Raw genomic sequence first — 11,306 nt, forward strand, 5'->3', positions numbered from 1 at the left:
TAGTGATCCCTCATCTCGTGAAGGAGCACACGTACTTACACTGGCTACGAGCACATAAATCTAGGCCAAAGATGATCGGGCATTAGGAATCATAAATGTTGCACTACACGACAATTATGTGCACTTTACTGATGATTGTGAAACCTCATTAGCCGCATGGGAGGCACTAGAAAAGAATTTTGGAGCTAGAAAAAATAAGAGCAAAGTGAGCTTAAAAAACGATTTATATAAATTAAAAGTGGAATCTTAAAACGATGTTGCAAGCTTGGTCAATCGCCTTTAAAGCATGGCGACACATCTCACTTATGTGAACAGTGTAGTACCAAAGGAGGGAAAAATTGTAGTTCTTCTAGGAGCCTTGCCGTCTAGCTTTGACCAGATAACAAACATCATCAAAGACAAGGATCCAACACCACATTTTAAAGATGTGATCAACTCTTCAATGACCGAGGAGAAGAAGCAAAGGAGGAATTCTACTTCAATGGAGGAGCTTTTGCAGTTAGTTCTAGCAATAAAACTTGTTTCAAGTGTGGCAAAGAAGAGCACACAACCAAAGATTTCTTAACATCAAAGACTTGCAGTATTTGCAGGAAGAAGGGTCATCCTCCTTCCAAGTGCTTCACGAAAGAGAAAGGCAGCACCTACAACAACCCAAGGCCCAGAAGTTCAGTCTGTCTAGCGAAAGAAGACAAAGATGAAGATGAAGAAGAAGACGACAACAACCTTCTAGTATCTTGTGATTACAACTATGATGACATCCTCTAGATTTTATTTTTCCCTTTACCTCTCAGTGTTATTTTTTGGAGATAGCTTGAATTAGCTTAGTTTCAATCTTTATACATCTATTCGAGGGGAGGTATGCAGTGTCTCTTGGATTACAAATGGTTTGTCTGCTATATTGGGAATGGTCTCCTGGATTGGAAGTGTTCTTTTGCTCCTAGATTGGAGTGTACTAGAGATGTCAGCTTTCATAGTCTAAACCCCAAGGGGAGGGTTGTGAGGGTTTTTGGGCTTTAGCCTATGCTTGTGTGTAACACCTCTTGTCTATTGGGATGCATAGGTGGCATAGAACCATGTGGTAGCATGTGGAAAAGGCACCTAAGGGGAGTGGGTTGTAAAAGCTATAGCATCTCAAGTGAATGGCCCAATGTGATCCCAATATTTATTTTGGCTTTAGGTATTTACTTTACTTATTTGTCAAATCTTGGGTAGAGCAATTTACTTAGGGGGGTACTTGAGAGTCCCCAGGCTAGTATATAAACACCACCTTTCCCCCCTTATATAATTACTAATCTATTGTCCAAGTTGGTTGGTTCAATAGTATCTCTCCCCCCCTCCCCTCTCTCTGGTTGGTTCAATAGTATCCCCTCCCCCCCCCCCCCCCCCCCCCCCCCCCCCCCTCTCTCTCTCTCTCGTCTTTCACCTATTGCTCTACAATTTTGCATCATCAAATTTAACATGGTATCAAAGTAGCTATAGATCATTGATTGTGCATAGAAAGCGGCACAGTGGAGAGGAGGAAAACTAAGGCAAAAACATCTCTTGCAAATTGAATTTTTGAAAAGCTAGAGTGTTGGTAACATTTTTCAAGATTGATGATATTTGTGGTGTTTTGATATGCTGTCAGAATATGCTTTTTGAAATGCTGCCAGAATTTGCCTTTTGATATGCTACTAGAAATTGCGTTTTGATATTCTACCAAAATCTAGTGGTGGGTAGTCTACTTAAGGGCGTTTGGAAATGTTGGATGCAGAGAGGAATACACTGTGAGCATTTTGAAATGTTAAAAGTGAATGAGGGTTTCCTTTGCAGCAAATTCATAGAGCGTCGTGAGATGCAATAGAATTTTGGAGATGCTGGTTGGAGGCATTTTGAGATGTTGTAGAAAGTGAAGACAAGCGGGGCACCTTGTGACATTGCATCTTGAAATGCTTTCCAAAGGCTTGGCTCCACCGACAAAGGTGAACCAAAAACAAGCATCAGCTATGGAAAGAGATTCGACCAACACCCAATCAGAAGACTATGCACGACCAAAGTTCTCAAGGGAGATTAAGATGCTTTGTTTGGCTTGGGAATGTGAAGTCAAAGGCAAATGCAAGAGCTCGCAAGAGGGAAAAGGTGTAGGAAAGCTTGACAAGGATAACAGTGATAAAAAATTGATAGAGGAGATTGGCATGGCACGTGTGGCCGCATCCATAGTGGCCACGACTCCAAATTTCTAGGCAAGTGGCCATTGCTTCAACTAGCTTCACCTTCTAGCTTTGGCAAATGAAATCAACGATTGAGGGAGAAGCTTGTGAGCGGTAGTGAGGGGCAAACAATACTTCTTACAAATGATTTGGACCCGTGTGTTGGAATTCAAGTTATCGGTGTTTGAACCCGTGGATCGAAGTTCAAGGCACATGCATTTGGCAAGGAACCAATGCGACGTATAAAAACACTATGGATAATGCACCAATCCAATACTGTTGGCCAGATTATGGACCTGTTTTGCTTTCAAGGTTATTGTCTAGGAATGTTTGAGAGTGACGTGTCCACAATTCATGAATGGGGATTCTTGGATGTAGTGTGGTCTAAATTCAGTTTTCCATGAGGCAAACACTGCTCAAGGTGGCATTCTTCTAAGGTAAAAAGATTTATCCGATAGTAGACATACTACTCGGGTGTCAATGATAGCTTCTTGATCGACTTGGTCTTCCTACATATGTCCACTATGAGCTCGATAGAGGGTGTTAAAGTTATAGCATCTCAAGTGAATGTCCCAATGTGATCCCAATATTTCTTATGGACTTAGGTATTTATTTTACAAGGAAAAGACCGCCCCAAGGCACTACGGGTGAGTGAGGGATTGAGAAGCTCAATGGTGAGGGCTTTTGTACTTGGAAAACAAAACTTAGGGATATTTAATGGTCCATAATTGTAATCTATCATCTCGTGAGAGTACACAAACTAAAGAAATTGTTGAGCATGCTAGAAGCAAGAAGGAGATGAGAGTACTAGATTACACTAGTCTATTAGTGGCTAAGTGGGAGACCACTGGCTGCATTGGAGGATTAACCTATAGAGATATGAGCAAGTTAAGAAAAATCTTCTTCAAAGGCTACATTCCAACTTACGTTCCCACGTACATAGATGCACCAGTAAAGTACACTTATGGCGACTTGTGGTATGGTGATAGGATATAGTTGTAATCTCCCAAAGAGAATGCAATGGAAAGTTCCAAGAGTAGAGCATTTGACACCCTACTTTCCTATGTTTGACTCAGCCAACACTAGCGGTTTGTTTGACAATAACCCTATGGTTTACCATTAGAAAGCTTTCCAACTTGCAATATTCTTGGTGGAGAATTGAATACCTGATATGGAGCAATTCGTTCTTGGGCCTCCACGATTGGGTGGAGAGCCCAAGCTCCTTATGTCCCTCAACTATGGAGGAGTTCATGGCCAATGTTTCGTGTGTCTAAGGGTGGACTGCACACTACCTACGAGGAAGGGTATGTCTTTCTATTTTTTGTAATTTTTGAAGAGATATTGTGTCAACTCTTCACCATACTTATGTATGGCACTTCGATAGTATCAAATAGAAAAAAAAATTGCAATTGTATGATAAACTACTTTAAGGCCAAGCATGAGTATTATTTACTTGGTAAGCCTAGCACCGTATTCTCAAATGAAGCAAGTAGAATAAAGCACACGGGTCAATGGCAACCCCTAATGATAAAAACCAAATTAAGTAATCATGCTAGAATACTTCCAATAATACACAATGTGTGTGTGTGTGTAGCAACCAACATGACCGTCAACAAGGCATACAAAGCGACTTTGGCAAATAATTTTAGTGAGAAGATTCACTACGTGAGAGATCAGAACTTGCAGATTGTGAAGAGAATGAGGGAGGACCAAGGGAAAAATCGAACGATAAAGTTTATTAAGAAACGAGGTCAAATTTGAACGAGACTTGTAAGGCTCCAAATTGGGAAGTAGGAGAGAGAGACAAGACATTGGTATAGGTTGAGGGCATCCAAGTTGATAGTATTCTCTCATTTATTAATGTGAATCTTTGCAAACGCATAGTTTGGGATGAAAGAGGAAAAGAGGGTGGGTGCCAGACGGCGGGCAAGGCAACAAGGAGCCACGGGCAAGCGAGCAAAGGTGAGGCACAAGGGGGCCAAGGCAGGTGGCGGACAAGGGAGGGGATGCCAAGCACATATATTGATAACAAAGTTTACTATTGACAAGCTCAACACCAAATTGATAAGAATTTTAGGTTCTTATCTCCGTCTTGTTCCCATGCATATGTAGTAGAGTGGATTGTGCATTGCACTACGAGGTAGGGTACAACTTTTGTTTTTGGAAATTTCGGAGAGACATGGTGCGAACTCACCACCACCATACTTTTGTATGGCACTTTATAATTCATGTAACTTTTTTTTCATATGTTTAGTATGTCAATTTTAGTGTGAAGAGTTCAACTATCTTATCCTTATGCTTGTAGCTTGCCCAAAGGGTTTCTTCAAAGTTACAAGCTAGCTGCTAGATCACTGTTCATTACTTTCTACCTTGACTTGTATATTCCATTGACATTGTCAAAGCATTGCACATGTTTTGTAAAGTATGTTGGCAAAATTTTAAACTTGTATCTTGTCCTTACACAATTATGTGGCCACGATTTTGGGGAGTAAGAATTTTTGTTAGCTTTTAAGTATTGCGTGTCCTAAGATAGTTTAGCCTAAACAGTGATCCCAACTAAACTTTCAGATGACGGGTTTGTCGTGCACAATGTCTTAAGAGCTGAGTCGCACTAGCATTGGGGGAAGGGAAACAAACGCGGTCGCACCTTTGCTCCAAATTTGAGGAGGAGTTTTTTTCGAGGCTGAATGGAGATGGCGTGGTCGCTGCTGATTGGGAGAAGGTGCTCTACAAACGAGGAGAGAAGATGTCTCCCTAAAGTATAGTGTAGTACCCTCATTTTTCCCAGTGCTAGGCTCTAGCAGGAGCAACTTTTGGCTTCGATTTTTCAGGCTCCACTCCTCTCACTCTTCCCTGGTGCGACCCGGCTCTTTAAACAGTTTAGCCTAAAACAGTGATCCCAGCTAAACTTTCAAATGACGGGTTTTTTACATAACGTTAGCGATGGCAGACCCGTATGAATTCCTTGTGAGAGAAAGCACGGTAAGTTCCTCTCAGGAGGACGTTTTGCAGCGCATTCCTGGCTGGGAAGAGAAGGGGGCGCCTGCTTTGTCGCCATCGCAGGCAGATCAACCCCTTTCTAGGCTCTGCGGCACCTCTGGCAGCAGTAGTAGCGATGAAGAGGATGCCGGAGAAGAGAGAGAGCCAGCTTTCGGCCTGCAGCGGCCCTTGGAGTTGGCCTCACCAGACACTCAGGCATGCCAGGAAGACAGCTATAACCCGGCATTTGAGAGTGATAGGGAGCGATCGCTGTCCCCACATGCAGATTGCTCTTTGTTTACTGGCCTGTGGGGTTCCGGCCTCATCACTCAGTCACAAGATGTGGTCGGAGGCATAACGCAGATAGGCACGCAGCTCCATGGGATTGTGCGTAAGTGCAACATGGCTTCAGCCCTTCATGATAACGTTTCTGTCAAGGATCACAACAATGTCTTTGCAGAGATATTCAACCATGCCTTTTTGTCAAGCAAGGAACACAGAACTTCTTGTCTGCAACGGGTGAGTGAGGATAACTATCAGACAAATTTTTTGGAGCTTGCAGCATTTGGAGACACAAATGAACACCTCAAACAGATTGTGGCACCGCCCATTTTGCGGAAGAGAGTCGACCACCAGAAGAACAATCATACTGTGGGCATGCTAGATCCTAGTGAAAAATCAGCTAACCTTGTGGAACGCATGACCTTCACATCCAATCAAGCACCTTGCAAGCAGAGTCATGGTGTTGTCTCGAATGGGCACCCAGTGCAATCTAGTCTCTTGGTTAACAAAGGGGAAGAATCATGTGCAAAGGATGCCACGCTCAGGCCAAGATGTAGTGCTAATTCTGTTGATGATGCTGAAAATGGTAATAAGCGGAAGAGCAAAGAAGGGGATCCTGTGCAGAAGTTGAAATGCTCAAAAGATGATAGCCATATGCAAGAGAAAATTAAACAATCAACTGGCGCTAATGAGTTAAAATGCAAAGAAGGGAAAGGATCCCAGATGAAGGCTGATTTAGAAGGAAATTCTGCTTCAGGGACGAGTGCTACAAAGTGTGTGCTCCCTGTTTTCATCACCAAAGGGAAAAGCATTTTAGAAAATAAAGCCAGTATAGGGGTAAATAAGAGTTTAAAGAGCACTGATGCAAATTGTATGTTGCCTCCCGAATCAGTCATGGATGTTGTTCAGCTGGTCTCAGGCATACTTCCAACCCCAAGTCCCAATGATCCAGATCTACTGAGCGTTTTTATGAACACTGGCGTCAGCCTTCCACTGCCGCTTCGTGATTGTGGTGGTCATCTTATTTGCAACAAGTCCAGTTTAAGCTGAAGTAAATAATTGCCATTTTGAGGCGTGTGAAACTGCCGGTATCTTGTCCTTGTGAATTCAAAGAAAGCATTCGACCCTGTTTTCAAGCTTTAATGGTGGGTTTACCGCTGCCTTTCTTTTCTATTTCAATGTGGATTTGCATTGAATCGGTCTGTATTTGCAATGGTTTGTGTCAGGACGGTTAAACTCGCACATAATGTAGTGCATTGGCTCTTTGAGTGCACTATTGCAATACATGTTTGATTTCAAAGGGATATGATTCTGTTCATATGATTGAAGGGGTGGTTTATATTCAGATTTTGAGAATCTACAATGACCAGCTGGACATAACTGGGGCCAATTAGAGAGCTCCGTTGAGTAATGAGTCAGAAGTGAATTGAAGAGGCTGCGAGGACTAGGGTTGCGACAATGCTTACTAGTGCAGGTTTGAACATGGCTTACTTGCATGAAGAAGAAACTGTTTTGCTTGCTCGACTGAAAATGTGTGATGTGCTCTATTAAGCAAGAGTGTCCCAAAATAATGCTTAGGAGAACCTACTTAAAGAGAAAAGGTCTAAAGAAATGGTTTTATAAGTCATTCTAGGATTTATTGCTAGGGTGTGGTTTGGCATTTTCAACCCAACGATAATTCCAAAGACAAGGATGTTCATTTTTTTAATGGAGTGAGGTTGGTCTCCCCAATTTCAGAAAAATCAAAAACCTTTAGAAACATCTACGCGATCAAAAGTGAAAGGTGATAGTGTAGAAGATGAAAAGCCTCATGGCATTGGAATGAATGTTTGGCTTTTAGGCCTTGATGAAGTGGCTCTTGATGTCAATACAGAGGAGGTTGGGTATGTAAAGGACACTCATGGTTGGAGGTCTAGGGGTTGCCTACTTATAAGCATAATAGCTTGTTTGCAAACCCCTTGAGGGAAGCATACTTGGCAATTTTGAGTGTTTCAAAATATCCACCGAAGGTTCCCCCATTTGTATGTTAGAATAATGATTGGTCATATCACTTTGTTTGTTCACGCATACGGGTCATGGATTCTGTCATTTATAGAGCTAATTACCATGCAAAACCTTTACCATATCAACAAACATGTTTTGGGCCCCTTGGTTTCTAGTAATCTGAATTACATATCAAGGAGTGTTGGCCTTTTTTGATAGCTAAAGCATGTACAATGCATGTGCAAGAGAGAAGTAATAGCAAAGTTAGGCACACCCAGCCATGTATTCTTTTATGTGAGAAATGCTTAGTGATAAGGGCATGTCATTAAGGCACCTCTCTCTCTCTCTCTCTCTCTCTCTCTCTCTCTCTCTCTCGGAGCAGTATTTCTAACATATGCGGGCCTAGCCTAAATCATCATAGTAGATCAGGATGTGTGATGGATGGAGATCCATGATCTCCGGGCGAAAGTCTTAGTGCCACATGAGATTATTACCTCTTGTTAGGACTAAACAAAGGTGTTCTCATTTGATTGGGAAGCAACCTTACGTTATCTCAGAGCCAACGAGGCAAACCCACAAACTCAAACCAAACAGGATGAATCCCCTGAAGAGACTCCGTTGAGTCAAAAACTGGCTCCCTAGTACCACACAAAGAGTTGTCCTATTAAACATAAGGAGCTCTTTATCAAGGATTTTTGAGACATCTGAGTCCTCTTTAAATTTAACTGAGCAGAAGCCCTTGGTGAGGAAAATACTGTTTTCAATTGGCCCCCCATGCCCAAGAACTTGAGGTCCTTGTATCCATTGGACCATCTCGTATCTATTCGAGACTCTCCCACTAAAGCCAAACACAAGCGTAAGCTTAGCTTGCATGGCTAGCTGTTTTGACAAGTGCTAGTGGAATCGCTAATGTGATTGTCTTTGCGACCTCAACTTGCTGTGGAAGAGATTTCTTGAGAGCACTATAGGCCCGATCCGCCAACCCTTCTTTTGATACCCCACTGAATTTGACCTGTGAGCTAGATCTTTTGTAGCCGTTTGAGCCTATCTCCAATTGTCTATTAACCTCTTTTAGCTGTTGTTTCCTTGTCATTCGTTAGTTTTCATGTCCCCCATCACTTGATGACTCAAGTGTTGTGCCTTTAGCAGTGTCCTTAACGTTAGGACCCTTGAGTATGCTTGCAAATGAAACGACTCGTTTTAGAGTTGAGGTATCGACTGTCTCCTTGCTTCCATTTGCAAAAATCGTACCCTAAGGCACACCAGCCTTCAGGTTTTGACCTCAAACTTAAATCCTTTAGCAGTAGCCATTTGGTTGGGCATTTTTTCATTGTGTTTTCTAAAGTGGGTCTTTTTTACCACCGATGTTTTATCAACACCTTGACCCCTTGGAAGATCTTTACCTATCCTCGAGCCTTCATGTGCTGGCCCCAATTTAACGCATAAACGGGGTGAGGTTGCACTATCACCCTCATCCATCATCTTATGAACTCTAGCCTTCAACATTGTGTTGTCTCATGTTAATCTTTTTATTAATTCAATGATAAGTATGCCAGTAGGCCCATCCAATTTTGGATTCATTAGTTTTGTTGGAATCTCAAGAGATGCTCTTAGGCCTATGTAGTGGGGGGGAAAAGGGAGGGAGTCGACACGTGCAAGCGAAGCAAAAGTGCGAGAAGTCTCTCTCTCTCTCTCTCTCTCTCTCTCTCTCCTCTTTCAACGAGAAGATATTTTCCTGTCTCGCTGAGGACTCGGCATCCCCGCTCAATGGCAGAGGAGTTGCAAGTGACGATCATGCACGACAGCATGACAGCCAGGGCAGATTCAGGGGTTGTGATCTGCGATAGGTGTGCCTCAGGAGACCTCACTGCCCGTGGCTTCCCTCTATGCCTGCTCCTCGTCGACATGCCTGCCCATGCTTCGGCAGCTTTCCTCTGTGCATGGGATCAGAGCGCAAGGCAGGGAAATGTTGCGACAGCGAGGATGCAATGAGTAGAGTGAGGTCACGAGGTCGATCGCGCTCAAATGGTGGAGCTTAGGGAACTCAGGAAGCCACAGGGAGAGTATAGAGTTCTCCTCTCTCTCTCTCTCTCTAGCGCTGAAGACCAATGGCCTGAATTGCATCTCGGTGTTGAGCTACAAGCAGCTATTAACGAGAGACTGCTAGGAATTGGAATGTGTGTGTGTGTTTGTGTGTGTGAAGGAGAGGGCGCACAGTGAAAGCAGCAGATAGGGATCGAGGAAGGGAGGAAGGTATGACGGGGGCAGTTGCGAGCATGGAGCTCTAGGGGATGCAGGATAGGATAGTATCTGCACGGGGCCATGACTGTCTGTTGGCAATCTTGAGGGTGCACAAGGGACAGCAGGGCAACGCGTGAACACGAGCAGGGTATCGCCCAACATCTTTTTGGGTGAAAAGGGGGGATCTTAGTAGATTAGCATTAATAAAATTCAAATAGACCCAGTAATAAATGTGTGTGAAAATGATGCTTGGTAATGCACTAAAAAATGTAATCTATGCTAACGTGAATTTATGCCTAAAGCAAGAAATCTAATTAAGGTTTCATGATATATAGATTCTATTTTAAGTTCAATAAAGATTATGCCAAGATTGCTCTTCTCACGAATAATATGTGTCCTCGATTTTTGTAAGCAGGACAGATTAATGGGAATTTGAGGAGATGTTGTAATGTGTAGCATGGAAAAAAGCGCAGATGTGGCGTGGAGGAGAGAGGGGCTACACTTTTGGGATGGCGGCAAGGTCGGGATTTTTATCGCAGCCATCAGGAGGAGGAGTTGGAGTGTCGCGGCAGCTTTCGGGATGCCATCAGAAGGGGGTTCTCTATGTCTGCGTCTCACACACACACACACACACACACACACACACACACACACATAGATGTTGTCTGCGTCTGACACACGCACACACATACATCCTGCGACTGTCCTCTTTCGTGCAAGGCGTGACCATGACTGCAACGCAACGAGAGTGTGTATGATTCTGCGTAGGGAGATGGTACGAGGAGTGCTGCTGAGGGCAGAGAGAGATTAGAGAGGCGAATTCCCTTGCAAGGCTCAGACGCAAGCAGGGAGAGTGCGTATGAAGATGAGACCAGGGCAGCGGAGCGCAAAGGGACTCAAAGGGATGCGCAGGGGACAACCGGAACTGTGTGCAGAGACAACACTTGTGGCCGTGCTGTCGCTATGAGCTCGTGGTGATAGAGGAGCCTGTTTTGCAGGAACGCGGCAGTCAGTTGCACGAGGTAGGACAGTGCAGATGAGGGCAGCAACGTCCTGCAATCCAAAGGGGTGGGGGAGTGCGTGATTGGGGAGGGCGATGGCGGAGAGACGAGTGCAACATACACGAACGCAGGGTGGCGGACTTTACCTTTGAAAACTGAGATTCGTTAAGAATCTTAGTGACAAATTAATTAATGGAATACGAACAAACCCAATAATGTGCGAGCAAAAAGAGAAAGGGAAGTCCTTTTAATGGGGTGATAAATTACAAGTGGCAATAAGTATGGATCCAATTAATATTATTAAGGATCCGAATAAACCATTTGTGGTTGAAACCGATGTAAGTAGATATGCTATCGGTTTGGTTTTATCACAAGAACATTTGCTGATAGCTTTTGAAAGAAAAAAAATTCAAGACTCACTCAAAATAATAGCTCTTTCTATGAACAAGAGCTATATGCATTTGTCCATGCACTTTAATAATGGAGCCACATAATATCACATATATTATGGTGCCAAGATGAGGATAATGTTGATCAAGAATGGATTTCTAATCAAACAAAGATAAAAGGAAAAGGCTAGATGGACTTGAATTTTGCAAGTGATTATCAACCTAGATATTGTAAAGGAAAG

The 11,306-nt window shown here is 43.3% G+C and overlaps 1 protein-coding gene across 1 annotated transcript; it reads left to right on the forward strand.

The window, feature by feature from the left end:
- The first annotated feature begins 5,033 nt into the window (after positions 1 to 5,033).
- LOC147417515 (uncharacterized) lies at positions 5,034 to 6,623 on the forward strand. The gene has a single exon (XM_086507489.1). It carries the CDS (start codon positions 5,133 to 5,135, stop codon positions 6,498 to 6,500), a length of 1,368 nt encoding a protein of 455 aa, XP_086363615.1. The 5' UTR covers positions 5,034 to 5,132; the 3' UTR covers positions 6,501 to 6,623.
- The last annotated feature ends 4,683 nt before the right edge of the window (positions 6,624 to 11,306 follow it).

Source organism: Adiantum capillus-veneris, chromosome 30 (assembly GCF_014529385.1).
Source record: "Adiantum capillus-veneris isolate H3 chromosome 30, ASM1452938v2, whole genome shotgun sequence".
Lineage (NCBI taxonomy): Eukaryota > Viridiplantae > Streptophyta > Polypodiopsida > Polypodiales > Pteridaceae > Adiantum > Adiantum capillus-veneris.